This window comes from Typopeltis vanoorti, chromosome 14, assembly GCF_054136105.1.
Source record: "Typopeltis vanoorti isolate ZY-2024b chromosome 14, IOZ_Tvanoo_1.0, whole genome shotgun sequence".
In the NCBI taxonomy this organism is placed as follows: domain Eukaryota; kingdom Metazoa; phylum Arthropoda; class Arachnida; order Uropygi; family Thelyphonidae; genus Typopeltis; species Typopeltis vanoorti.
Genome location: NC_143562.1, coordinates 33,118,717 through 33,146,608, shown reverse-complemented (window position 1 = coordinate 33,146,608; position 27,892 = coordinate 33,118,717). Strand labels below are relative to the sequence as shown.

Sequence of the window (27,892 nt, the reverse complement as noted above, 5' to 3'; positions counted from 1 at the left end):
CAGTAAATGTCCTTGATGAATATACAGAAAAACTAAAGTTGAATATAAAGAAAAACTAAACTTCCAAAATTCCAAGACAGCCCGCAAAGTACATTGTAATCTGAAACTCTGCTAAGGCTATGCATGCAGTTGCCCTATGAATAGAAATTTCAACACTAAACAGGGATTGTTGTGCTTCTAGTATTTGAAAAGGAATTTCAAATATATATGCTGCCAAGATAGAGCAAGATGATGAAACTACAACAAAATTAAGAAAAAATTATCATTACATATTAGTATCCTCCTGTATACCCTATCTATCAATAATTGTCCAGACACTTCAGCAATTTACAATTGATAGCAGCAGGCTAATCCCAATATTTAGGTATGTCCACCTTTGACTTTGATTACCTCTTGCACCCTTCGAGGGAGCTCTCCACCAGTGTGGGGCAGACATCAGAATCAGATGGAATTTATCTCCATTCCTCCATCAAAGCAGCACCGAGTTCAGTGACAGATCGAGAACGTGCTGCTCTGGGCCTCAATCGCCGCTCCAATTCGTCCCGCAGGTGTTCAATGGGGGTCACTCCAGGGTGTAGTCAGCACCTGATTATCCAGAATATAAAGATACTGAGCTGTCTTCACGGAACCACAGACAACCAGTGGTCCCACTCCAAACCAACTGAATGCATCCCACACACCATTACTCCTCCACTCAAACTGTACTGTGGCTACAACACACCATGGTAGCCACTCCATGACAAGTCCATTTGTTGATCACATTGCCAACAGTTGACTTTGGATAATTCAGTTGAGCTGCAATGGCACATATGGATTTGCTATATACCAGATGGCATGTTATTAACAAACCTGGAATATTTCATAACTTCAAAATAACAGGGATGTCCGAACAATTATTGGCAGATAGTGTAGTTTCATCATCTAAATATTTTTGAATTCTGTTAACATATTTTAAATTCTCATTGCACGCTGTATCCAGCTGCACATTAAATAAAGGCAGGCTAAACTTGAGAATGCCAATGATAAATGTAATACAAATGGCAATGTTGTGGAAGCTATTTTAAAAAGGATATTTAAATTAAATTTATTCTTAAATAAAGGTCTAGTAAAAATTTTAAATGATTACACCACATAATTTAAATAGTTTTAAAAGTGGCTAAATCAGCTCATCAAATCACTTGGATGCTGAAGAATACTTTGACAAGCAAAGATAAGCAAGTTATTGTTCCTCTGTATCGAGCCTTGATAAGACCCCATCTTGATTACTGTGTCCAGATCAGGTCACCCAGGTTTCTTTTTGATGGGGAGGAGTTTGAGAGGATCCAGAGGCGATTGACCAAGATGATAGCAGGTCTATGGAATGAACTTCATGAAAACAGGTTGAACGTTTGTGGGTTGCAGAAATTGGTTGATAGCCAGAAAAGGGGAGATATGATTGAGACATTCAAATTGCTGAAGGGTTTCCATAAGTTTAATTCAGGATATTTTTGAGAACAGGACTGGTGGTGGGAGGACTAGGTGACATCCATGGAAGCTGGGCAAGAGTGTGGTTAGTAAGGATGTTAGAGCTGGGTTTTTTACTTTTAGAGTGGTGAATGAGTGGAATAAGCTGCCAGAGTCTGTTGTGGGTGTTATGACAGTGAATGAGTTCAAGGCAAAATATGATAGACATTGTGTGAATGTCGAATAGTTGTGATGGACATGATGGTTAGGGCCTCCCTCGATGAGTCTAAGGACTCCTTGAAGTCGCCCGTAATAATAATAATCGAAAACTACAGTAAAATTTTATTAATGTACCTGGCAAGAGTATGCAAAGCACTACCGAGAGCAAGCTAAATTTATATTTTGAATTATGGCCAAAGGAACTAAGGCTGTGAAGTCAAAATATTATGTCATAACTACATGTATTCTCAGGCCAGTTTGTTACATTAAAGAAAACTCAAGTTTCTGGGAGGAAACAGAAAAATGGTTCACAGCACATTTAAAGATTAAGCTGGGTTTTTGGTGAAAAATTATAATTTTGAAAAGGCATATGAAAACTACAATAAACTATGAAACTAAACCTCATATAGTGTAACTTATACTGATGAACTAAACATACGACATTGAATCAAATGTAAAGCAGGGTTGTAGAATACCTCCATTATTTAAATCTGTATGAATCATATTCTTAAAGTAATTAAAAATGATCGAAAAAAAAATTTTTTTTTACTGTAATATGTGCTCATATCATACATAAAAATCAGAAAAAAATCGAGGTTCTTTACCAGATTAACCTGAGAAATAAAGCAGACCATATCTGGTAAGTACTCAAAATTACTACTGAAAAGTTACTTAATTTTTCAGTAACAAATTCAATATATTTTCAAGTACATGCTTATAAAACAGCATTTTTTTTTTGTTCGAATTTTTCTTGACCTCCACGGAGTGATAAGATTCATTGTGGGAGGTCAAAATACAAAGCTTATTATAAAACTCAAACATATTCACCGTCCACACTTCAACATCTTTTCAGGCAATGTATTCAATGCTCCTACCACTCACTATGCAAAAAACTTTTCCTATCCTTTTACTAATTCCTTTTGTAACTTACAGGGATGGCCTCTTTTTACTTTTCTACCATATCAAAAAAATATTTTAATCTCTCAGGTTATTACACTGACACAATAATAATCCTTCAATAGCTTAAATGTATCAATCCTTTGTCTTCTATCCACCAAACTCTGCGTGCCCTCATAATCATGATTGTACAGTCCTGATATCAATTTTGGTTATTCATCTTTGTACCGTCTCCAAGGTTACTTCATCTACTTCAAATCCTGGTGACTGACCAGATCCGAGAATAGAAAAATCCATTTGTGGTCTGATCAAAGCTTTATGCAATAAGAGCCAACCTTTTATCTCTCATGGTCAATATCCTCCTCAAAACAAGCAAACCAGTCCTGCGAACCCACACAGCTAGTCATATTACACACACTATGGCAAGGAAGGCAACGGAGAAACCACATTGCTCATAATCATCCCCCTAACAACCATCCATAGGGCTGAGGGAATAGGATAGCATGTGTTACTTACATACAGAATGAATTATTCACAGTTGTCTCCAGTTCAAAGTTTACAAATATCCCTTTTGTGGATGGGAGCCATATTATAAAAAAAAAGGGAAAATTAAATATAGAAATAAGTATGGAATAACCAAAGCAAAGATGGTAAGATGCCAGCTGAATATATAGAGCGAACAAAAGAGAATGTTTAAATTAATTTTAAGGCAATGGACCTGGTAGTCAGGTTAAAACAAAGCTGTTTATCAGAGTGGTCTCCATTCTTTTATAAACTGCATTACCAAAGTTTTATTAGGATGTGAACGGATAATATCGATGGTAGAACCATATTAAAAATGAATAAAGAATGTTTGCATTACCGATTGGGGTCCATCGCTATGCTTTGAACTGCAAGTATAGATATATAGCAAAACAATCCAGGGTGTTGTTTGCTATACATATCTGCAGCGCTGGATATATCACATTTCACATGGCAGGCCACATAACTAATGGAAGAAAACATTTAAATCCAAAATTTTTACCCTCTGCAGTTTTTTTTTTTTTTTTTTTTTTTTTTAACATTTCGTAAAATCACAAAAAACTATAAGCATTGAAGAATGACATGGAGTATAATAAAAAGTGGATGGAAACATAAGTCAGAAAAATAAAGGATTTTTAGGCCAGGTAAAAGAAATAGATGTAAAATGTTGAAAAGATACACCAACCACATTCTTAACAATGTACAAGAATACAAGTTTTGCCCCCTATTTTATTTGATATTCAGAGTTGCTATGTAGTAAGGTTTTCTTATCAATCTATAATCAATAATTGGCAGATAGAAAAACTAGAAATATGTTGTTAGCGTTTTTATCACATAAAAACAGACAGGATAGAAATAATTTCAACTAGTTTGATGAAGTTCATGTATTTCACATTAGGAGAAGTAAGGGTATAAACTAAAAAATCATATAAAAGGGCATATACAATGAAATATTTGAAAACAAGAATTATAATGGAAGCTCTTTTTACTATTGATATTATCCGTAATTTATAATCTGTAATTTATTCACTTGCTTCTGATAATTTGAAAAACAAATTTCATGAAAATAGTTTTAGAGTAGTCAAATTATTTCTATCTCCTCTGTTTTGATGTTGCACTAATACCAGAAATGCACATCTATCATGCTGCTAAAGGATTGATGCCATAACGGCATCAATCCTTTACTCAGTCACATATTCAGCAGTGTGAAACTTGAAACTCTCTTTCCAGATGGCATAAGTAAGAATAAGTCAGTTTTAATTTTTAGGCGGAAAAATATATATCATCATAGTTTATTCACAATTGAAAAGGGATTTACATTAAAAATTAAAGATAGATTATGGTCTCCCAAGTCTATCTTGAGTTGACTGATAGACGTCAGATGGAGTTTTACAGTTCAGCCTACTGATAGTTTTATATATATATTGCCAAAATTGTTTGCATGGTCTTCCTCTACTGTAATTGCCATCTTCTGGTATGTACAGGATAAGGGATTCCAAAAAGAGGTGAGACTTCAGGATATCTGAGTTGATGTTCAGGCCATCTGAGTTGGAGTTTTTTTTTTTAAACTATATATTGACAAGTGGTTCTTACTTAGCCAGATTTAGCATAGCAGAGTTAGTGACACGGTACATCCAAGGATCAGTTTGAGACATGTAGTTCTAAAAGAATTAATTAGATCTGTAGTTTTTTTTTTTGATTATTGTCCAGGTTTGAGAACCACACAAGAAAATGGATCTAGTGGTTGCATGGTATAGTCTTAATTTTGTCTTTAATGATTATATTATACAGGCATCTCCATGGAGTCCAAAGACGCATCAGGGGAGACCTAATCTATCATACCATCTCCTTGAACCCACTAACAGACAAAGCACTCGCAATCGACTCTGGGAACCCATTTCAAAAAAATCTAGTCCTCACACCCCTACTGACGACACCTATATTCAACTTCTAGGGATGACCCCTTATGCTTGTTCCTCTAGCCAAGTGCTGAAACATTTCCCCTGCATCTATCCTATAACATCCTTTACGCAACTTAAATGTTTCTATCATATCCCCTCTTTTTCTCCTATCAACCAACTTCTGCAATCAACACACCTTCACATCTATTCTGATAGGGAACACTCCACAAGCCACTCACCATCTTGGTCACTTGCCTCTGAATCCTCACCATCACTTCCTCATCCCCAAGAAACCCAGGGGACCAGACTTGAGCACAGTAATCCAGATGTGGGCATATCAAGGCCTTATAAATAGGAATTACAACTTCCTTATTTCTACTTGTTAATGTGTTCTTCACTAGATAAGTAACCTTATGGGATAATTTAGCAACCTTAATAATATATGTCCTCTAAACTTTAACTCTGTCTACCACCACCCCTAAATCTCTAGCTTCATCTATTTTCTGGAGTACAGTGCCTTCAATGTGATACACAGCTTGTAATCTATTTATCCCAAAATGCATAACTTTATATTTCTCAACATTAAACTGACACCCATTAACTTTTGCCTATACTGACAGTCTATTTTAGTTTCATATGCAAAACAAACATGGTAACTGATATAACATTTAATTTTTGCCAATTACCTTAACATAACACAGTTAAGACTCATGAACTTTCCATGTTATCTGTTTAACTATATGATAGTTTTTCATTTGATAACACCAATGAAACGTTATCTTTTCCACAAATTTTAACTCATGTATTTTGGCATGCCAATTACAAATTTTTTCTTTATCACTCACAATTGTTCAAAAAAATTATACCTTACACTAAACTATTTATGTTATATGAAACACTTAGTGCAAAGCTGTGCAGTTTTTGGTCAATATGCGATGCAATGCTCACTGACTCACTTGGATTGCTGCGCCATTATTTAAATCAATCACAAAGGCTAAATATATATATATTTTCGTTATTTTGTGCCGATTTTTATTAGGTTCCTATTTATTAGTTTTTAAAAATTAAAATTCCCTCATGCTTTTTAATTTCGATAACTGGAAAGTTCAATTTGTTTGGTGGTGTGGATAGTGTATTAACACTAAAATTTCCAAAATATATATACCTTTGATTAAAAGGCATTGCAAATCATACTTTAAATGCAAAGTGCATAATTGATTACAAGATTTACATTTATCAATACAGTTTGCTGTCTTTATTGTATGGAGACAAGAAATATCATGTATGCAATTGTCGCTTAACAACATATGAGATTCCATACCACCCAATATACAAAATTAGCATCTTGTTTGTGATAGGTTCGTCCATATTAAAAAAAAAAAGTCACCAAGCCACCAAAAGAGTGGACTCTGGATGAAAATACCATTTCTGAAATTGAACTAACAGCCAGTAAAGTTGCAAATCCAGAATGTCTACATCCACAGCAGAATAAATCTCTTATGTGAGATAATACTCTTGAAAAATCAAAGATTGATCTCAATCTAGACAGCAAATAATAATTTCAAAACTTTTCAATGATTGTGTATTTTGGAATGACTAAAAATTTAATGCAGTCTATAAGCCACATAACTAGTATTTTTATGTCAGTTATTTGAAATTAAACCTGAAAGAAGTATATGTACACAATGAAAACACTTATCCTTCATTTCCCATTAAATATATAATCCACATTAAATAAACTTATGAGAACGTGCACATTTCAGTTGCATGCATTTATCATTATGAATACGACTAGAACACATGCAGTGATTTAATATTGTATGTTTTTAAGGAATACATTAAGAGTGCACATTTTGTGAGTGGGACAATTGCACTAAAAACAGCCATTATGTTCATAATGTAGCAGGATTTTTTTCTCTTATAAAGTAAATTATACTTGACATGAAAATTATATACTTGTTTTTATTTTTTACCCATGTATGAGCAAAAACGTTTTAGTTTCTTTTCTTAAAAAAAAAAAGAAGCTTTATACAATATGGTAGAAAAACAGTACCAAACTTTGACACCCATTTACTCCATAAGCACATATTGTTGTAGTTATTCAGTACGTGTTTCGTTGTTGCTTTTCCCCTCCACTATACTGGATATAAACTCAAGGAGCTATATGGCTCATCCAGATTAGGCTTTTACAAACATCTATGCTCATAGTGGGATTCAAACCCACAACTTGGAGTGCAGGTATGCTATTCCACTTGGCCAACAAAAGGCCAGCTTTGCATGTGAAATATCTTTACAACTACACTACTTGGATACAAAAATTGTTGAATTCACATCAAATTGCCTCAGTATTCTATTACTACACAGCATTCCTACATTTACATGTATATTGCCATGTAAAGATAATGATCATTACTTATCAAAACCCAAACTAGAGAAATCTCATCAGTGGAAACTAGACCTGTGGAGATAATGGCAGCTAAATCACAATGCAAAAGTCATATTTTCCATGTACAAGTAGCATAATTTATCACCACATTATTCAAAGTGCTCTGTATTTACTATAAATACTCGAAATAAATACTATAATGCAGGGATGGCCACAATATGGCTCACATCCACGTGTCACGTGGCTCTTTACGATCTACTAGGAAAACAAACAAAGAGAAGAGAAGACAACAAAAGAGGAGCAAAATAAAAGAGAGTGAGAGAAATAGGGTTAATAAAAATTACTGCAATAAAAAAGTTTAATTCAAAACACGTTAAATGAAGTTTACTTTGAACAATTAGAATAATTTTAAAGTTGAAACAATAAATTTTAGTTATTTACCAGTAGAGGCCTTTCTTGTATCCATTTTCTTAGTAAGCTCCTTAAAACTGGATGTGTAATTAGTTAAAGCAGTTCTTATAAGCTCGTTACAACCTTGCCATGCGCACACTCCTTACTCCTATACCACTGTATCGGTCAAAGGCTGTGGCTCTAAGTCTTACTGGATTTGGCTCCAAAAGGATGCATAGTTGGCTACCCCTGCTATAATGTATTATAGTTTAATTTTCTGGCCAAAAAAAAAAAAAAAAAAACTTGCTCCAACTGTTGCTCATTTAGAGTTAACATGGCAACAGAATAGAAATCCTTACAGCTTACTCTATTGAAAAGAAAGCCAATTTTTTTTTTTTTTTTTTTTTAATTTTGCAAAAAAAAGGAAAAAAAAACCTTTTGTATTATTGGCTTTAAAGGAAGTTATGATCCTAAAAGGTTGGTTAATTTGTCAAGGTTTCTGTTCAAAAAGATGATAGGATATTTTGATACTTCCACATGAATAATTTCTGAACCGATTTAATTCTCAGTATATCTCTACAGATCTAGCTATATGAGCCCTGAAAGGTTAAAACCAGTCTAGGCAGTAACCCTTATCATAATTCAAGGCAAAAAAAAAAAATAAAATAAAATAAATAAATAAATAAAATAATATATATACACACACACACATATCCAAAACAGGTATACTGTGCATTATGGGATATTAAGGAAATTCGATGTGAAGTCAGCAGCTTCCATATACTTTGCATGTAAAATTTGTTTGCTCGGGCTCAGATAAAGAATTAAAACAAGAATATACTTTCCTGTTAAGTATAATTTTATGCTCAAAGAATAGCCTGCTAGGTAGAATTTTTTTTTCCAGGACAGAAGAATGTTTTGAAATGAGTTTCTAGTAGATTAGATCTGACAAGTATTGTTGCTGCCATATGACATTATGCCGAGGTCAACAAGAATGTATTCTCTAAAGAGAATGTTTTCAGTCTTAATTATCTAAGAAATTCCCATTGTTAAGTGAAACTAAAATAAAGACAATTTGATTGGCAAACAACTATATAGACAATTATGAAAGAATTTCCTTGTAGTATCAGGTCAATTATATTAATATTATGAAATCGCTGATTTTAGTATATCATTGAAGGGGCATATCCTTGATAGATTTCTTCCCAACTAACTTGGGTGCAGTGAGAAATAACCCACACACCTTGCTAATTGTGAACATGATGTTCCATAGGTAATCAGAGCAAGTCACCACAGAAAAAGCTGTTCCAAGGAAAATAGAATTCCAGTATGCAAACACCTTATCTGGAAAAATGCTTATTGAAATAATTGAAAATGCTTATTGAATGAAATATATCAGCAAAATGTTTAAACAGTTGTGTAATAATTATTATAGCTTAATTTTATTCCACTTTCCTTGAAAGTACTAGGTGATGTAGAAATTCAGAAATAAAATCATATATGAATTCAATATACCTGGAATTTATAAAACCACTATATTCTGCTTGAAGTCAAAAAGTTTTAAAATTTGTTAAGTAGAGTGATTAATTAGGAGTATATGATATATTTAACATTTTTTTGATAATCTGAAAAACGTTAAAGGTAACAAGTTTGCTATTATCTTAATCAATTTCCCACAGAAATTTTGTGAATTTGTATAGTTCAAACCATACAAATTCTAAAATTCCAAATAAATTATACATTACCTCTAGCTTGTAACACAAATCTGGATTATATTACTGCCACTACTAAACTTGAAGAATATCACATTAAACTGAAATAAAAATTCAATTGCCATTAAACAGTGCAAAGAAATTAAAGTGGTGTTGATTTGAACTTAAAAGTGAAGACAAACATATGCATACCGATTGCTGTGTACTTTATTTTATGGCTGTAGAATATTTACAATCAGAATTAAAAGTGATTGAAATGCACCATACCTTTTGTGTATACACTCTATCACAAGTGGAAGTTACAAATACCTAAGAAATTTATGTATTCATATCCACAGAATATTACATATGTAACATCTTTATAAGATGAATTATTTTTACATATAAAAAGAATACTCAAGGCTGAGCTGCTATAATAATAATAATGATAATAATAAAAAGCATGCATTACCCTTATATACTCTTTTTGTATCGCAGATAACAGACAAAAACTGCTGGTTTTATGTTTGTGTTAAACAATCTAGACAAACATACACAAGCCAAATTACCAGCAAAATTCATACCTGATTAAAACAGTTGTTCATATGGAATAAAACATCAGGATTGTAAATTGCAACAGTACAGCCTGACAGCTATTGGACAAAAAAAAAAAAAAAAAATATGAACAAATACAAACTATGCAAGCTTGGAAACATGAATGCAAAGAAATAAAACCTTAACGTTTTTGAAAATGCTCATTTAGACATGCTGCAGATCAAAACAAACTGCAAAATATGGTGAGTAGGGAAACTGAATTTATATAAAAGCAAGCTGCACCAGGTTAGAGGCATATATCACCAGATGTTTTAAGAATGACTAGTGTGACAGTTTTCCTTAAAAATTCACTGATGTCTACATATTATGACCCACAATTTTTTTCCCCCTTTCAACAAAGTAGAAATGAGAGGATTTTATGAAATTTCCTAATATTAAGCCCCCCCCCCCCCCTGAAAAAATCTAATAATCACTAGTAATAATAAATAGGTTCAAATGATACAAATGTAACTAGTTTTTAAAAATTATAATTCAAATTACTTTTAGTATTTGGTAATATTTTGCTCTAATACCATGTACACTATATTGCAGAATGCAATTGCTATTAATAAGAAATTCTGTATAAGAAAGACAAACGCAGTAGTAAAAGCCAAAAAGAAGACATTTATTGTGAAACAGCAAGGATGATTGGTGACAAGTGAAATGAAGCTAGTGGTGTTGCATGTCCTGGATAGCATGATGTGGCACCAAAATACAAAAAACAAGTACTCAAAAATATAATCTACTTTTTTTTTTGTTCCAGAAATCACTAAACCTTATCACCCACCAAAGCAGCCAACTAATCATTATAGTGGTATATAAGGTATTGTGTGCAAACTGGTTGTAGACAAACACAACAATAACTATTATTAATTTCACATTTTACATCTGAAACTGAATTTTATAATCTTAATATATTTTCAAACCAGGCATAAACACCACTGAGTTTAAAAATGAGGCAGTTAATGATTATAATTACAAATGCACTTGTATCACTGAAACTCAATAATACAACAGGCATTTATTTTAACTGGCTGATGGTTAAATGCAACCTTACTGTTCTACCATTTTAGCTGTCAGTCTTCATAATGACATTCTTTACTCATGAGAAATGTGCGATTGATACAGTACCTATTAAAGCCTTTTACAATTTAACTTTCAAATTTACAATGTTATGAAATGTTTACATTATTTAACACATTTTTTCAACTTTAAAACTGTACACAAGTGTAAATTTTTTTTGTTCTGTCTACAAAATAACATTATGTGGGCACAAAAAAAAACTGGCATCTGGACCTTTTGCCTAATAGGCAACTCAAATTTAGTTTTTTTTTCTTTTTTTTTTGTGGTTGTTAGTGAAAAGATACATACAGAAAAGGGTAAAAATAAGGTAATTTCTCACTGTGGCCCTGAGAAGAAAAAGGTACAGAGGGCAGTTATCTATGTGCACATTTTAAGTCACCCATTGTGAAATATCACAAGAACCCTGAAATGTACACAAAGCTAAAGAAAATTTGTAACCATGTTATAGACATGCTTCTTTTTTTTCTTTTTTGATCTACAATTATACACAAAATAAAGGATATTCTGTAAACACTGTTTCAAACATTAAGCCGTACATGTTCTTTCATACAGACAGTGTTTTATTTTCAGTAGCTAACAAATTATGTACAAGTTTAAGGTAACAAACTTTTTTTCATTACTACTGCTATATATATATATTTGGAGGGGGAAGGAAGTGAGATGAAGGAAATATATATATATACACTTGCTTACTTACATGATGCTCAAAACAGGAAGAGCATGATCTGTTTAACACTTTATATACAAGTACACCACCTGATGCAGACAAACAGGTACAACAGCAACCCTAAAATCAAGCTGCACATCATATACAAACATTCATCATCAGGATTTTGTGGTAAGAATCTGATAAATATTCTTCAAGTCAGTGTCACATTTCTAAATATTGTAACTTTTATTTTTACTATTTTTAAAGTTTCTTGTAACTTATTTTGTTCCTCCAACAGTGACACAAAAACAGTAAGGATAAAATGCTGGCCAGCCAGCAACCATAAGATTTATTATTTGTTTTTCTTTCCACACTAATGAGATGGTCATCCTGTAAGTACCATTCTAATGCTGATGACAAGTGAAACAGATAGGAGGGTGGTGGTGGTGGGTTGGGAACAGAGACACTGAAGAGGATTAATTATCACCGTCTCATCACTGAGTTCAGTGCTTGTGGTGGTAAGCCACCATTTATATGATAACTGTAAGTTGTGTACATTGTATTTTGTGACCGAGAGGGCTGAATAGCTTCTTGGTACTGTCCCTGTGGATGCATGTTAACATTAACCATACCCATCTGCATAGCAGCTGTTGCTGGAAGTTGGGCCTGATTGATAAATCCTGTATTAGTAATGTAACCTGCAGTGTTAAGAACAGTTGCAGGACTTCCAAGTGATGCTGTTTGTTGCATCCTATATCCTACCCCATTCAGGGTCTGATAACCTGCAGCAACTAAGTTCGAGGCAATTGCAATATTAGGACTCTGCTGAATCTGTCTTGGGTGATATCGATGGCTATATTTGTTATACCCATGCCCTGGATTATTTGATGATAGCGTTACCTGTGACTGCAAGTTAGGAAGAGCCGGAACAATAGACCGTTGCATTTGTGGAGGTGGAGTCATAGTTGACTGAGAAGCAGGAGGAGTAAAGTTGGGAGGTGGTGTATTGTAACCACCAGAAGGATTAGGTACAATATCCATTATTCCATTAGTTAGCTGTTGTAATTTGGCTAGACTACAGCTAGTGCTGCCTTGTGATGGAGGGTTTGGAGCATAACTGTAGCTTGGTGGTTGTAAACGGAAAGTAGCTGATGATGAAACTGCACATGCTGATGAAGTTGGCATATTAACATGTGTTAGTCGCTGCATAGCCCCTGGTGTGTGACCAGTCTGATGTCCTTGTTGGAGAGGTTGATGATGAGTTACCATAGATGTTATGGCAGATGGCTGGGGCTGGATCATTGTTGCCATTGGAACACCTACCATATATGACCCTGCCACATGGGTAGAGGCAGGATTGGCACATGAAACTGCTACATTCACTGCATTCATATAATTTCCAGCAGAAGCTACAGGAGGAGCATGACCAACTAAAACTGCATTTACAGGAGCTGTACTCATATTGACTACACTGGTCTGTACCATACTTGGTAAGGTGGCAGACACAGACCCATGACTAAGAGTTGATGGAACTGAATGAGGCTGATGAACTGGAGAACTAGCACAACTAGCCAAAGGTACTTGTCCAGTTTGTGCTTGGGCTTGAGCCTGGGCTACAGCTGCAGCAGCTGCAGCAACAGCACTGGGTGGTGTATTATGGGGGAGTGTTACACAATAATTGTTCTGAACTTGTGCACAATCCGAGTAAGGCTGTGGGGTAGGAGCAGGCTGGGGAGTTTCTATAGAGTTCTGGGCCATTTCATTGCTGCTAATTGAGGTTGGCGATTCTAATCCTAACTGGGCAACATCAATTTCAACAGAATTAAAACCATTAGACATCACACTATTAGTTGATGAATCAGGAGTATAAACTCCCATATTAGCCATTTCCTGAGGTGTTGGCGTATGTTTTGTAACGACACCGGGTGTTGAAGGTGCTGACACAGATGTTACTGGACCTTGGCTGCTATCAACAAGAGAATCAACCTCCTGGTGTATTTCATTTGCTGGATGTAGTTCACTTTCTTGCATTTCATCACTGCTTTCCAAGTTTTGCTGAAGACCACCTTGAATATTTTCTTGGCAGTCTTTATTTAACAAAACTGATTGTGAGACTGATGTTGGTGTTAAATGAGTAGATTCCGCATGATTATCAGACACATTCACAACCATTGACATAACATTTGTCTGTTCTTCCTCTACATCGCTGCTAAGACCAGCCTGACACTGCTGAGATGAACTCAGATTTTGTGACTGGTTTGAACCAGGAGTCTGAGGAGTGATTGGAGTTAAAGGCAACTGCACAGATGTAGGTAGTTCCATGTGATCTCCAATAACTCTAGTTACATCAGCATCAGATGATAAAGAATCATTATTAATTACTATACTATCATTTTCAATTTCTTGAGGTATATTGCAAGTAAAGAGCTGATCAACAGGATCTTTGTTATTTGTAGTTATATCACACTCATTTTCTGAATGATTAGTTTTCTCATTATCATCTTGAGTTTCTGTTTTGTTAACTTCAAAACAAATTTCTTCTTCTTCAACCTTCTCAATAATTTCAATTTCACGTGTAGCTTCTTCTAACTCCTTTTCTTCATACTTATTTTCTACAACTTCATCTTCCTGCTCATTTTTCTTCTCATCAGATATAAAACATTGTTGTTCTTGCCACAAAGTCTTTTGCTCTATATCAGAAGGAATCTGATCAATATTCTGGACTGCTTCATCCTTTTCTTTATCAGAAAAGATAGCTGAAGTATTGTCTTCTGCATGCTGCAAAACCGAAGAAACTGATTCAAAAGATTGAGCTGATAATTCCTCATCATCTTTGTTTGTTTTTAAACATTCTTCAACTTCAAGAACTGAAGATACAGATTCAGGAACAGGCTTGGGAAAAGATTCTGGTAATCGATGGCCCTATTGAAAGAGTGGAAAAAAAAGTATTAAAGATCCAAGTTATGATTCAGGATTTCTTAATGCTAAGTTTATGCTGCTCCTTAAGAAAATTAATATTAATTAGATATGCTTAAGGTAATAAATAAGGAACCTAAACCTATATTTTCCAAGTCAAGTTAGGAAATTAAATAAATAGAGCATTAATTTAAGAAAAATACTGGTTGTAATGAAGGTAATTCTTTGTGAAGTATAGGATGATAAATGGCATTTATTTCAGAACTTATTTTAATACTGCAAAATAAGAACTACTGTGAAGGAATTTATAACATTTTCCATGAGCAGGAAAAAAAAGTTTATAAAGCATATCAAGAATCCGTGAAAACAAAATATGCATGATTATAAAAACCTAAGAAAACATTAAAATTTTGAACATAATAGACACTCACCATAGAAAACCACTATAACAAAATGATGCTTTAACATTGGTTATAGTACATCCTGAAAACTTTTACTATAGGAAACTGAATTCTCTGGCAATTAATGATGCCACAGTCAGGAAATGAAGGAAATGGTTAGATATTTTTTTACAAAAGAAAACCATTAGGAAACCAAAACAGAAAGTGTTGAATCATGAGAAACATAGGAAAATCATGAGTTATAGAACACAGGAAACAGAGGGAAATCTTACATTGAGGACAAAACACAAAGGATTGGCAGGAACCATACAAAGAAGCATACAAAATGACAACAGAAAAATAACTAAAAATGCAAACAATTAACATAGAAAGAACTTTTAATTTCTCACCATTTCATTTTTTCTATTTTTAGTGATTTCCTTTGTGTTATTTTCTGCATCTTTTGTTCTATTTCTAGCAAATTTTCTTAGTTACATTTTGAGATTTGTTTTGTACTACTTCCCGTGATTTCTTCAATTTGTTTCTTGCAAGTTTGTTTATTCTATTATTGGCTAGCTCCTTTGTTCTATTTTGCAGGATTTGTTTTGTTTGTTTTTTTACAATGTTTTATGGGAATGGAATTTGGGGGTTAGTATGTTTCTGGAGGATTTACTATAGCAAATGTCTACTGTATATAAAATTATGATTGGGACAACCTGTAATTTCCATTAAAAAGGCTAAAAAAAATGTAAAGAAAAATCAAAATCATGATCCCATTATATACAAGCTATTCTGAAAAGGTGTCTTGAGATAAGAAAGAAATGAACAAAGAAAATAAAGAAGTTTTGATCAAATCAGCCTATATAAACAAAGCAAAGAACATCTGCCAGCACCACAGCAGATGAAAGATGGGGTGCATAGAATGTTCATTGCTATGTTCATTATCTTGCTATCAGATATCAGTCCCAAGAATTTTGCTTCCAGTACAACTGGGATTAGTGATTGTCTTAGAGTTCTGGATCAGGATGAAGACCATATCTGCAACAAAAGTGCACACAAACTGTCTTCTGCTATGGAAATGTGAAAGCATTTGCAAGCACCCATTTTGAGAGATGGGCAATGGTTCTATGGCCCTCAATGTTACATGAATGACAGAAGATTGTAAAGTCATCTACATATAGGGCATTGCTTACTGTTGGAGGATGCTGTATTGAGCTGACTTTGATTGCAACAAAGCATGACACTCAAAACAGAACTTTATAGGACTCCCTTCACTTATGGGGGGGTGGGGGGTGAGAGAGGGTAGTTCCCACTCAGACTTGAAAGATTAGCTTAGATAAAAAGTTTTTGATAAAAAGAGGGAGATTCCATCTAAGATCAAAATTATGTAAGTCTTTCAGTGTTCCAAATCTCCAAGCAGTGTCGGTGCTTTTTCCATATCAAAGAAAACCAATACTGCATACTGGCATTACGAAGGCATCTCTAACGGATGCCTCCAGCCAGACAAGCTGTAGTAGAATGTTTTCATAAGCCAGGCTGCATTCTGGAGAAAAAAAAAAAAAAAGTTCTCTCTCCACAAACCATAAAAGACAAGAGTTAGCCATTTGTTCCAGAATCTTGCACAAGCAGCTAATCAGAATAATTGGATGGTAGTTATTTGGGAATTTTTGGATCCTTCCATGGCCTACAAAAGGTAAAAATTAAGTAAAAGTGTGAGGGTTGATCCATGAACGATGTTGACAGATGTTTCACCATCTTGTAATGAATATTATCCAGTCCAATAGCAGTTGGATGACATTTAAGCAAAGCAGCTTTCATATCCTCTTTGGGAAACAGCCTGTTGGCACTCAAATAAAACTGGATTGTTGCTTTCTATTTTCCTTTTCGGACAAGAAACTCGGGGGGGGGGGGAGATAAGAAGATATCACCGTTTTGAAATAAGAAGATATTGCATATGTTTATCCTTGTGTGTATTTTGCATTATGGGATACCAAGACAATGTGAAGCCATTAGCCTCTATATACAAGTAGCTTAGTTGTGAAGATATTGAAAGGTTTTTTTTCACTTGGTTATACCATAAGTGCCAAGAGAGGATACTACCCAGGCTAGTTTTGACCTTTATTGAGTATTTCAATAAGGTGTGAAAGCTTTTCACTACTCGTGTATGGCAAATATGACTTCTTCATTACTTCAATCTTAGTATCATTTCTGAGTCTGGCTCCCACTAATGAGGTCAAATTTCTACACTGGTCTGGGTAGTGACCCTTTCCATAATGCTTAGCATTATACACACATCTGAAAGGATGTGTGCTTTGCGTTATAGGATACGAAGGCAATTAATGTTGAGTAACGAGCAAACGTTGTTTGCTTATATTTGGATAGATGATAAACCAAGACATTTTTGGCATCTTTAATTTAATTTAAAACCAAGACATTTTTGGCATCTTTAATTTAATTTAAAACCAACTGAAAAAAACATCCAAAGAGACCTTCATCCATTGTAGAGGTAGCATAGAGAAACTCCATGTTGCATGAGTTCCAGCACCCATTAGTTCAATACCTGTACTTTTCATTTATTCTTATTTTACTTGCAGTATGAGGGTAGAATTCTCGGATATGATTATAGATCAGGAGAGATAACAAAAAGATGAGTTGAGCTACACTAACAATAGTTCAAGTTTTTTTTTTTTTTTTTTAAATACTTTTAAGAATTTTTTTGAAGAGAAGACTGTGCATCAGGTAAAATAAAAATGTGTAAGAAACAGCTGGAAATATTTCAGGAGACCAATGCAAAAACACATATTAAGAGAGAAACATTCAAAAGGTTATAAACCTATACTATATTAATGTAAACTTGAGACCAAACATTATATTAACAATCCAATAAGCAGGAGATAGTGGTTTCACACCACTGGACATTGACAATCATCTATTACCCAAAGATATTTACAAACATCTATGTCGAAATAGGGTGAGATGGATGTATAGTTTTATTAAGAGATTCAAGGAAAAGATGATATGGGAGGAATACTGTGTACAAAAGGATGTATGTCGGTTATAATGCAAAAGCTAAAAAAAAAAATTACAAATATTGTATGGAAAATTAAGTGTTAAGTGTGATTAGAAACTGGCTTTGCAGGCTAAAGACAATTCAAAAGAATTCTACCCTCATACAAGTAAAATAAAGAATAAATGAAAAGTACAGGTATTGAAGTAATTGGTGCTGGAGCTCATGCAACATGCAGCTCAATGCTACCTCTACATTGGATGAAGAAATTCAGGCATATGAGGAGGTGGTGACAATGCTGCTGCATAAATTGAATAAAAATTTGCAATAGAGAGAGAGTGCGAGGTTAAAAGAATGAGTGTGAAACTGGCTGTGCCTTTGACCCATCTGTATAATTAGAGTCTTGGCATAGGAAAGAATACATGATAATCTTATTGTATAAGATAGGTACAAAGACTGATGTGTCCAAATGTCAACTTATCAGTATGTCTGGAGCAGTGGTGGAGAGTTTGGAAAAGTTAGTAAGAGCCTGCATACAGAAATCGGTCAGTAGAAAATCTATACTTTGCAATGAACAGCACAGATTTACTAAGGTCATGTTTAAGTAACCTGCTAATGTTTTATAATAATGTCATGCACATCACTCATGTTGATGTTTAGAAGAGAAAACACATGTATAGGGATAATGATTAAATTTATTTAGCTATTAAATTAAGCCAACATTCCTTGGTCACAAGGCATCTTCATGGTAACAAAAGATGACACTGAGCATATGCATGTAGACATGCCTGGAAGACAAACCATGTAAAAAGATGGGATCCTACAGTCCTAACTGGCATATACTCTATGGGTCTAATGATGAGATCTTACTGAAGGTTCAAACTAGTCTCCCAGCTTGATAATGTGAGGGAGCTGAAAGTGTTTAGATCTGGAGAATGTTGTGTTGTACCATACTCTAGAAACAGCCTCTCAGATTTTTATATCTGCTTTTGCATAAAGGGGGGGCATCTTCTAGTAATCTGAATCCATGGCATATGGTCTGTCACTCCAGAATGGCTATATGGTTGTAGTGTAGATAATGGCCATAGTTTGTATTATTAAAAGAACACTGCTATTAGCTGTTCTTCCAGTTTGTCCAAAGTACATTAGCTCTTGCAAGAGCAAGGGATACTGCAGATACCAAAATGATCTGGATTTTCATTTGGTGAGTGGATAAGGATAGTTAATTGGAATGGGTTGAAGGAGGTCTGAATGTTATATCCACACCAGATTAATAATGTTATGGTTGAGTTAGACAAGGGGAATGGACACACTAGGATGCTTGAAATTTGCTAAGGTTTTCGACATGATACAACGTGGAATGCTGTTGCACAAATTGGAAGACATGGGATTGGATTATAATCGGTTAGCTTGGATAAGAGGATGGCTGAATGACAGATATAAAAGGTGGTGTGAGGGAAAGTGCATCTGCAAGATTTAAGATGATTTATGCATGTTTAGTTATCACTCCTTGGTCCACTGTTACTCAATCTTTACATTGACATTGGGAAGACAGACAGCTGTTTGCTGATATTACAAAAATAGGCTAGGTAATTAGAATGTGGCACTTGCAAAATGATTTGAATAAGTTGGGAGTGTGGGCAGAAATTGGTTATTAGATTATACTGGTGACAGTTTCCTGTCACCAGTATAATCTAATAACCAATTTCACCAATAGGGTTTTGGAGTTTTAATAAATAGGGAGTTGAAGTTCAAGGGTCATATAACAAAGTTCATAAAAACAACTCTGAAGTTAATTGCAATGGTGAAACATTGATATGCAAGGATAAGGAAGTCATTCTAGTCTCTTTAGAAGGCTTGATAGAGGATTTTTAATTTCATGGAGGGTGAAGAGAATATGATGGCATCCGTGGAAGTTGAGAATGACCGATCAAGAAAATGGTGAGAGCTTGATTTTTCTCTCAGAGCGGGACTGGATTCCTTGGACAGTGGTGAATGCATGTGATGAATGAATTTAAGGAAAGTATAACAACCGATTTCCAGAAATCAGTTGTATCACCCACAATGAAAGTGACTTTCTAGAGATTTCTGGTGATAATAATCTCATATCAAGTAAAAATATTTTCATTAAATGGTACTTGAAGATGGGAATCAGCAGAGTAAATTCATATAGTCATAAGATAAATACTTTGAAACAAGAGAGAGAAAGAGAGAAGACAAAATATAGATGAAATTCAAAATTTACACAGAGCAATTTAATATCTTGACCATGTAATAATTCTGTATTTACTGGGCCAGCTACTCTAGGTACAAAATATTACATCAACTGGTAACTTACTAACACCATTATTACAAACTTGCTTACTATATCCAACTACTGAAAAATCTAATCAAAAACCCACAGACACAATGCAATTCTAGAAGAAAGTCACTACAGCAGTGGTCCCTAGACATTTCCTATAGTGGGAGTTAATTGTACCTGTTCTGAACAAGATTACTGCAAGAGCAGGCAGAAAGTGGATTTCTTCATTAGTGATGAACAGATGTTATATATATATGTGTGTGTGTGTGTGTGTGTGTGTGTGTGTGTGTGTGTGTTATATGCAGATTGTGTAATTACACAGTTCATGAAATGCGCAACTTTTTGTACATTCCATGAATTGTACGATGCCCTTGTACAGTTCATGAAAAATAGTTATTATTCCAATTCCCCCCCCCCCCCTCAATAATTTCTGCAGAGGTAAACCCTTCCCACATGACATTTGAAGATAAAATCGAAAACAATATATAATGAATACTTAAAATAAAATGTTTGGAAAATTATTATACAAATAAAGGCCTGTAGCTCAGTGGAAGTGGCCCTTGAATCCTGTGTGCTAGGTCACCCAAAGATAGACTTATAGTTTAACTCTAGTTGCCGACTGGAGGAACTTTTTCGAAGCCTTTCTTCGACCAGTTCCTGAGTTAATCGATCTCTGGCACAGGCAAGCAGGTTTTTTCCTCCTGGAAACTCAAGAAAATTGATTGTAGAACCCACATTATTTCGAACAATAACATATTCTGTTAAGACTAGGTGGCAGAACTTGTTTAGTGTCTTCATCAGTAGCCTCCTATAATCAGCAATATATATCCATCTCTGATTGACTACCATTGGAGATTGAATTGCCCACTCAGTCTCTCCAAAAAAGATCAGACCTTTAAACCCTATAAGGGATAAGCATTAGCGTATTATTATAAATATAATAATATAAAGTTAACAGTTATCTGCACTGGGGCATGAACCTGCAATGGTGAATTTAGAGAACCAAGTGTTTACCAAGTGTTTTGGGATGCTAAAGGATTTTGTTTATTAATTATCTTGAAAAGGGTAAAACAATAACTGGGGAATATTATTCCAATCTTTTAACCAGACTAGACGAAAAAATTCATGAGAAAAGACCCGGTTTGCAGAAGAAAAAAATCATCTTTCATCAGGACAATGCACCTGCCCACAAAGGTGTTTTGGCAATGGGAAAAATCAAGGGATCTGCACTATGAATAGTTGGAACATCTACCCTATTCCCCAGATTTGGCTCCCTCTGACTCCTATATCTTCCCAAAACTATAACACTTCTTTGCTAGTCAGCGTTTTTCTTTGAATCAAGAGGTGATTGCAGCTGTAGAGGGGCATTTTTCAAATCTTACTGAGAACCACTACAGGAACGGGATAATGGTGCTGGAGCATCGCTGGAATAAATGTATTATGTAAATGATGCTATTTTAAGTGACAGAATTTGTCCTTTCAACTGTTTTTGCTTAATGATTTTGAAATTCAATACACTAAATTTTATTAAAATTACAGTAAATTGATGAAAAAAAAACTATTCAATGAAATCACTCTTTGCTGACTACTTGAGAGAACATTCTCAACTCAGTATAGATTTTTAAAAGCAATGTGCTTTAGTTTATTAACAACAAAATTCTTATGCTGATGCTCATCCATATCAGAATATGAATTTTTTTTTTTTTAAGTGAATATCAACGTGGATTGGCTGAAAAGGAAATATGAAAGTTCATAATTATCACAAATGATTTTAATACAAGGAGCTTTCATCATATGGCTACTGAAAATGGGCAGTTTGCAGTCTAGTCACAAATCATGTGATGGTAAATGATCTTTATCAACCATTGTAATTGTTTGGTTTTCCACAAGGCACTTCTTTCTCCTATTCTTATATATACATGTAGACCTAAGTTGACTACAAATCCAATCGAATCTGTAGTTCTGCTATGATTGTGACTACACTCTCCACTTTCTCATTTGACAAACCTTGCATCACACAAATCAACAAGCATCCAAAATATCAACTTCTAGAACTTTAAATTCTGATCTCCAATCAATTTGTCAATGGTTCTGAACCCTGTTCTCGATGACAGGGAAACTCAATCCTGTCTCATTTTTTGTAAAAATTCTGTCTTACTTTTGACAAAACTCAAATCTCCTATCTTTCTGGGCATAAGCAGATTACAAATAGTGTCCCTTAGCATCCAAGAAATTGTTTCTCTTGATTAAGGCATTACTTGATTCTGAATGGCTCTAACTACACAAATCACGAATCTGTCCAGCTAATGAATCCTAGTCTCAAACTTAGGATGTTGATTCTAAGAGCCCCTAAAAATACTTGATTCAGTGCATTACAAAGTAAGCTTAATTAGCAATCTCTCCGACCATATATGTATAGTGGGAATACAACACCTGTCTTACCATTAGTCATCTCTTGTTGTGTGAAGCGCTTGCACTCCACTAGAATATGACTAATAGTAAAGACAGGTGTTGCATTTCCCGCTTAAGTGGGTCATCAGCCCTCAGTAAATTCTTGCGAAATGTGATAAAATGGGGATTCTTTGGATTGGAACAGCTTTAACAACAAAGCCTTTTGTAATAATATCTTGAAAAAAAAAAAGTGAATGTTATGTTGCTAATGTGATAATTTTGGCTGCTTACACACTGGTAGTTCTATTGAAATGACTGACTTGATTACCATCGTGATAATGCACTGTCTTAAGACTGCGGCAACATGGTTTTAAAGAAAGAAAATATAACACTGGCTGAAGGAGAGACCAACGTGATCCTACCTTAACTTTATCATGAGATCCCACTTTTTTTGGGGGGGGGGGGGGTTAATTATAGCAAGGTTATCACTTATAAAGACAAGCCACCAAATCCTTCCACAGAAAAATGGATACTTTTCCATAGGAAGAGATGGAAACCTGTCATTCATATTTCCCAAAACCTAATGAGAAATATAAACCCGATGAGGACAAGCTCTGAACTTCCTGAGAAATTAGACCGTCTGTGAAGCCTAAACAATAGGAAAATTTTTACAATCAAGGATTTTTGGGTTCAAGGATCCTCCCCCTTTTGATGATATGGATGAGATAATGAGACATCCATTATGAGATGTAAAAACACCTCCCGTCATCTACTGTGTGTCTCCTCTTACTATACAACAAAGTATTTATAGAGAAAGAGTTTCCTGAATCTTGGCATAAGTTGCCTGGCTTTGGGATATAAGTGACAATCAAGTATCCAGCCCAAGCTAACTCATACTTTTTTGACATACTGTTTGATGGCCTCTTATACTGACTATATGTTGTATAGTGGGAAATACAACACCTGTCTTACCATTAGTCATCTCTTGTTGTGTGAAGCGCTTGCACTCCACCAGAATATGACTAATAGTAAAGACAGGTGTTGCATTTCCCGCTTAAGTGGGTCATCAGCCCTCAGTAAATAAGACTGTGTGAGATGACCATGACCTATGAAGCACCTACCAAGCACAACTTCCTCTCTTCTGTTCCTACACTCACTAAACTGGCAATGCTTTTGTTCATCAGGCTTCCTGCCAGGAGTACTACTGCCACTGGGCAATTAACTTGGATTTTATAACTTGGGTATAGTCAGTATAAGAGGCCATCAAACAGTATGTCAAAAAAGTATGAGTTAGCTTGGGCTGGATACTTGATTGTCACTTATATCCCAAAGCCAGGCAACTTATGCCAAGATTCAGGAAACTCTTTCTCTATAAATACTTTGTTGTATAGTAAGAGGAGACACACAGTAGATGACGGGAGGTGTTTTTACATCTCATAATGGATGTCTCATTATCTCATCCATATCATCAAAAGGGGGAGGATCCTTCAACCCAAAAATCCTTGATTGTAAAAATTTTCCTATTGTTTAGGCTTCACAGACGGTCTAATTTCTCAGGAAGTTCAGAGCTTATCCTCATCGGGTTTATATTTCTCATTAGGTTTTGGGAAATATGAATGACAGGTTTCCATCTCTTCCTATGGAAAAGTATCCATTTTTCTGTGGAAGGATTTGGTGGTTTGTCTTTATAAGTGATAACCTTGCTATAATTAACCCCCCCCCTCCAAAAAAAAGTGGGATCTCATGATAAAGTTAAGGTAGGATCACGTTGGTCTCTCCTTCAGCCAGTGTTATATTTTCTTTCTTTAAAACCATGTTGCCGCAGTCTTAAGACAGTGCATTATCACGATGGTAATCAAGTCAGTCATTTCAATAGAACTACCAGTGTGTAAGCAGCCAAAATTATCACATTAGCAACATAACATTCACTTTTTTTTTTTCAAGATATTATTACAAAAGGCTTTGTTGTTAAAGCTGTTCCAGTCTAAAGAATCCCCATTGTATCACATTTCGCAAGACAGTATTCTACTATCACCATCATCAAATTCCTAACATGTAACTTCAAGGGGTGTACAGGATATGATAGTACTACATGTAAAATTTACACCATTACTAACTTCCTATTTACAATTTTCCTCCAAATCAGTCTGTTATGTGTCAAGACTCCAATATTATCATTATCAGATTTTATATTTCTATCGTCTAAGGCACGTTGTACCGTATCAATTCACCTATATCTAGGTCTTCCTCTGGGTCGTTTTCCTGCCAACCCAGCAGAGAACACTTGTTTTGCTAATCTTTCCTCACCCATTCCTAAGTGACCATACCACCTAAGATTAGCTCTGCTAACACATTCCTGGATGCCGACAATGTCGAGTTCTTTCCTAATATCCTCGTTTTTAATATGATATTGCCATTGCTGCCATCTGTTCACACCTCTAATCTTTCTCTGGACTCTCATATCTGCATTCTCTAATCTTTGGTCAAGTGTTTTACTTCTGACCCAGCTCTCAGATCCATAAGATAAAACTGGTTTGAACACTGTCTTGAATACAGCTAATTTATTGTTCCGATTAAGTTCTCTCTTATTCCATATGAATTTATTCAATTGACTTCCCAATTGACAACAGAATCAACATACCAGCTATGTTGATTCTGTTGTCTATTTCAATATTTAATTTACCATCTTCATTAAAAATCTGACCCAGCTCTCAGATCCATAAGATAAAAAACAGTGGTTTGAACACTGTCTTGTATACAGCTAATTTAGTGTTCCGACTAAGTTTTCTCTTATTCCATATGAATTAATTCAATTGACTTCTCACCATACCAGCTATGTTGATTCTGTTGTCTATTTCTATATTTAATTTACCATCTTCAGTAAAAATCGTGCCTAAGTAGCTGAAATGTTTTACTTGTTCCACAGGTTTCCCGTTCACAACACAGTTGACATTTTCAACAATTCTACCTATTTTCATTCTCTTTGTCTTTTTAATGCTGACCTTCATACCACATTTATTACAACAGTTATTCGATTTAGTCAGGGAATCTTGCAAACTTGTAGCGGATTTATTTAGAAGTATAACATCGTCCGCATAAAGCAAAGAGGTGACATTAACATTTCCAATTCTGATACCATGTTTAATACCACTTTCTTTCATAATGTGATCCATATAGATAATGAATAAAACAGAGGATAATGTACATCCCCTTTCCATTATCCAATTTCCAAATTTAACATTAAACCATCTTCCTGTACTTCAATTCTGACTGCCAAATTACAACTCAAATACAGACTAAGTATTGCTTGATATAATGCCCCATTGGCACTATATAACTGTAGCATATTGAATAGCATCTCTCTTGGCACCTTGTCATATGCCTTTTGCAGATCAACAAAACTTAAATACAGATCTTTGTTATATTTCCATGCTTTCTCAACTATTTGTAGTAAAGTGATGATCTGATCCTGACAACCTCTATTTGACCTGAATCCAGCTTGTTCTTCACCAAGCTTTTCTTCCACAATTCTTCTCAACTGTTTCTCAAGTATACTTGCATAGATCTTACCAGGAACACTCAGTAGGTTAATACCTCTGTAATTATCACATTTAGTTTTATTTCCCTTTTTATATATGGGTACTATGAGAGCTCTACTCCAATCATTGGGAATTCGTCTCTCTGTCCAGGCTTTCTGAACTATGCCACTGTAAGACTTTTATACCACCATTCTTCAGCATTTTTGGTCGAATATCATCTACTCCTCCTTCCTTTCCACATTTCAAGCCTTTGACGGCTTTTTCTACTTCAAGTATGGATATGTATTTCTGACTGTATGCCTGTTAAGTGTTTTTTACCACTGTGCTCTCACTGCTTGTTTCATTTAGCAATTTTTCAAAGTAATTACTCCATACTTCAAGCATATCTTTTTCCCCTGCTTTCATGTCACCTTTATCATCTCTAACTCCTTTTACAGCACTCTTTCCTCCATTTTTAAGCTTCTTCAACAATCTCCAGAATATCTTACAACCTTCTTGATATTTATTTTCTATGTTCTTGCCAAAGTCCTCCCATGACTTTTGTTTAGCTAGTTTTACACAGTTTTTCGCTTTCTTACATTTGTCGCTGTATTCTCTAAAAGCAAAAGCTGACTTATTTGCCAGGAACTTTTGATATGCTTTCTTCTTTTCCTTCACTGCCTCTTTAACTTCCTGTGTCCACCATGCAGTTCTAATTTTTCTATCCTTGCAGACGACTTCACCATGCCTCTCTGGCTGAATCAATCAGAGTTTTCTTCAGGGCTTGCCACTGAATCTCCAAGGTTTGGTTCTTGTTCTCAAATGCTTTCATTTCTTCTTCAATAATCTATGTGTATTTTAGTCTACAGTTCACATCTGAGAGCTGTTCAATTTTTATTCGCTTTAAAACTTTCTTACATGTTATTCTTTTCAATATGAAATTCAATTTTATCCTGCTCAAGACTAACTAGTGATCACTTCCAATTTCAAATCCTCTGTACACTCTGGTGTCCTGCATCACAGAGAAAACATCACTATCAACAATAACATAGTCAATGATACTTTTCTTATTCCTTGCCTGTTCTCTCCATGTCAATTTGTGCACATTTTTATGTTGGAACATGGTGTTAATAATAACCAGTCCATGTCCTGAGCAGAAATCGAACAGGTATTTGCTATTATTATTAGCTTTGTTCTTTTCTCCAAATTTTCCCAATATATTTTTGTATGTCTGACAATCATTTCCTACTCTGCTATTTAGATCCCCAACAAAGAATAACTTTTTCTTTTTCATTGTGTCAGTTGCTTTTTCTAAAGCATCAAAAAATTCCTCCACTTCTACCTTAGTAGAACCTTCTGTGGGACCATAGGCATATATAAGTCTCATTGTCCAATTCCCCATTCTGATATTTGCCCACATTACTCTACTTGACACTGCCTGCCATTCAAGAAGATTAGCCTCATATTTTGTGTTGAATACTATGGCTACTCCTTCTTTTCCTTGATTGTTATTGCCTGAATATAACATTTTGTATTTATTGCTCAGAAAGATCTCACCAGTTTTTGTCTTTTTTTGTTTCAGTCACCCCTATTATGTCGATCT

General features: G+C 34.7%; 1 protein-coding gene across 5 annotated transcripts in view; it reads right to left on the bottom strand.

The window, feature by feature from the left end:
- Positions 1 to 10,647: 10,647 nt before the first annotated feature.
- The window catches only part of LOC150099350 (uncharacterized), a 350,001-nt gene continuing 332,756 nt past the window's right edge, over positions 10,648 to 27,892 (bottom strand). For all 5 annotated transcript variants that reach the window (XM_090404451.1, XM_090404452.1, XM_090404450.1 and 2 more), the window contains one exon: positions 10,648 to 14,697. In XM_090404451.1, the coding sequence (XP_090260577.1) occupies positions 12,259 to 14,697 (2,439 nt within the window). In that variant the 3' untranslated portion in view covers positions 10,648 to 12,258. The remainder of the gene's footprint in view (positions 14,698 to 27,892) is intronic.